The following is a 2,635-nucleotide window of genomic DNA, read 5'->3' as shown; positions in this document are numbered from 1 at the left end:
ATGTTGGTTACTTTGAATAAACTATAAGATTCATTACGATGAACACTACTAGATGTACCATAGGATATAAAGCACTTACATCCTCAAGTTCACTTAGTAAACACACAACACATCTAAGTGTAATAAATTGATGTTTGAAAGGAAGAATGAACAAATAAATATCTGGCAAAATTAGAAAGGTCAGAAAAGCTTTCCACAAAGTGGGAGTACTATATATAAAATGTAGACACATAATGAAGTATGATATATTTAGGGAAATGCAAAATTATAGTGATAGGGCTTTAAAACAAACCCATTTTGTTAAATTAAAGTTTTTGAGACAACTTTGCTTCTCTTGTGTTATGCAATATAATTTTACAAAAACAACAACCACAAAGCATGTGTATGTGATATAAATACTTAAAGCCACTTTTAATTTTCAGTTCTTTCAAGGCCTCTTTCACATCCTTGTTCCATAGGCTATAAATCAGTGGGTTTAATGTGGGAATCACAAGGGTATAAAACAATGAGGTCATCTTATCTTGATCAAGAGAGTAGGAAGAACTCGGCCGGAAATACATGAAGAGCATGGTTCCCTGGAAAATCGCAACAGCAGTTAAGTGGGAGGTGCAGGTGGAGAAAGCTTTGAACCTCCCTTCAGCAGAGTGGATCTTCATGACTGATAGGGTTATATAACAATAAGAGATGAGAACTCCAGAAATGGTACTCAGTTCAATGAAGCCAAAAACGGTGAATAATGCCAACTCATTGATGTCTGTATCTGAGCAGGAAAGGAGGTAGAGTGGAGGTAAATCACAGAAGAAATGATTGATCTCATTCGATCCACAGAAACATAAGCGGAATGTTAAGGTTGTGTGTATCAAAGCATCTGCTGTTCCCAGCATGTAAACTCCACCCATGAGCAGGGAGCACACTGTGTTGGACATGTTGGCTGTGTAGAGTAAGGGGTTGCCAATGGTCTTGTACCCATCAAAGGCCATCACTGCTAGAAGTAGACACTCGGAATCAGCAAACATACAGAAGATCAAAAATTGAAGAGCACAGCCAAAGAAGGGGATTGATTTGTTTTTGGCTAAAAGGTCTACCAATATTTTGGGCCCAGCTGCTGTGGAATAGCAGAGGTCACAGAAGGAGAGGTGGCTGAGGAAGAAGTACATAGGTGTGTGAAGCTGGGAATCCATTCTAATTAAAATGATCATTCCAAGATTTGCAACAAGATTAATGAGACAAACAACAAGAAACGTTGTAAATAGGGTCACTTTCATCCCAGGGTTATTGGTAATGCCTAAGAAAATGAATTCTGTCAAGGATGTGCAATTTCCTTCATCCATTCTTCTTTATTCTTGTCTAAACTTTAGAAAAAATGATCAATAAAATGATAGATGCACATACAGCTCTTTTGACAACCACACAATATCTGTAAAGCAGAACACAACTTCTTTCTGCAATTGTCTTGTATACTCATAAAATTACTTGGTCAATAGTCACTCTTTAAAGACACCTTACTATCTAATGTGATAATAATAAAAAATATCTATGGTAGGTGGTTGAGGGACTTTGATCTAAATCTAGATGTCATTTATAAGGTATGAGACTTTCTACAAGCTCTTTCATTTCTCAGAGCATTACCTCCCTTGTGTCAAGGAAGATATTTGGATGAATTGATATCTCATTACATCTTCAAAAATTATATGGAAGGGGGCGCCTATGTGGCTCAGTTGTTAAGTGGCTGCCTTCGGCTCAGGTCATGATCCTAGAGTTCTGGGATCGAGCCCCGCATTGGGCTCCCTGCTCTGTGGAAAATCTGCTTCTCCCTCTCCCACTCCCCCTGCTTGTGTTCCCTCTCTCTCTGTGTCTCTCTCTGTCAAATAAATAAATAAAATCTTAAAAAAAAATTATATGGAAGAAACACCAATGTTAGAGAGACCAGGCTATAAAATGTAGGACTAAGCAATTTTGTATGCTTGAAAATGTTCCATGAACACACAAAAAAGAGTATATTTATTATATCTTCAAAAAACATGATTAGGTTAAAAGATTTTTTGTATTAGTTTTAGAAACAATGATCATGTCCCACACTAATAATAATGAAAATAATTATGTTAATGATCCTGGTCTGAGTTGTCTTTATTGTTTGCTGAGACATGAAGTAAGCATTATTGACCTTTCTCTAGAAATGTATTATTGCTTTGCCACAGTACTCATGACCTATTTGTGGAGTGGTCTGGTGCCGAAGGAGGAGCCTTTTAACCAAAGAAAAGTTCTAAAAAAAAAAAAAAAAAAGTAAAAACAACAGAATTTAACACATACATTTGCATCTCTTTGGATTTTGAATGGACCTCTATATTAAAAAATGGAAATAAGATGGGGAGCCTGGGTGGCACAGTTGGGTAAGCGTCTGATTCTTGATTTTGGCTGAGGTCATGATCTCAGGGTCGTGAGGTTGAGCCCCAAGTAGGGCTCCCACGCTAAGCATGGAGCTTGAGATTGTCTCTCTCCCACTCCCTCTGTCCCCACCAACCCTGCTCTCTCTCTTAAAAAAAAAAAAGGAAACAAGATGAGGAACTATAAATGCTTCTGAGAGATACAAGCTTCTCTTCCTTGTGTGTGTGTTTATGTATGTGTGTCATGTGTT

At 37.5% G+C, this 2,635-nt stretch overlaps 1 protein-coding gene across 1 annotated transcript; it reads right to left on the bottom strand.

Moving 5' to 3' along the window:
• Positions 1 to 305: 305 nt before the first annotated feature.
• On the bottom strand, positions 306 to 1,331 carry LOC110576109 (olfactory receptor 5W2-like). The gene has a single exon (XM_021685200.2). The coding sequence runs from the start codon at positions 1,329 to 1,331 to the stop codon at positions 306 to 308; it is 1,026 nt and encodes a 341-aa protein (XP_021540875.2).
• Positions 1,332 to 2,635: the final 1,304 nt, after the last annotated feature.

The sequence above is a fragment of the Neomonachus schauinslandi genome, chromosome 11 (assembly GCF_002201575.2).
Source record: "Neomonachus schauinslandi chromosome 11, ASM220157v2, whole genome shotgun sequence".
NCBI classification, from domain to species: Eukaryota; Metazoa; Chordata; class Mammalia; order Carnivora; family Phocidae; genus Neomonachus; species Neomonachus schauinslandi.
The sequence above is the reverse complement of the archived record's forward strand: the minus strand, read 5'-3'. Positions and strand labels throughout refer to the sequence as shown.

Bases quoted from the DNA above. Each gene is read 5' to 3' on its own strand.
- LOC110576109 (XM_021685200.2), bottom strand. From the start codon at position 1,331: ATGGATGAAGGAAATTGCACATCCTTGACAGAATTCATTTTCTTAGGC.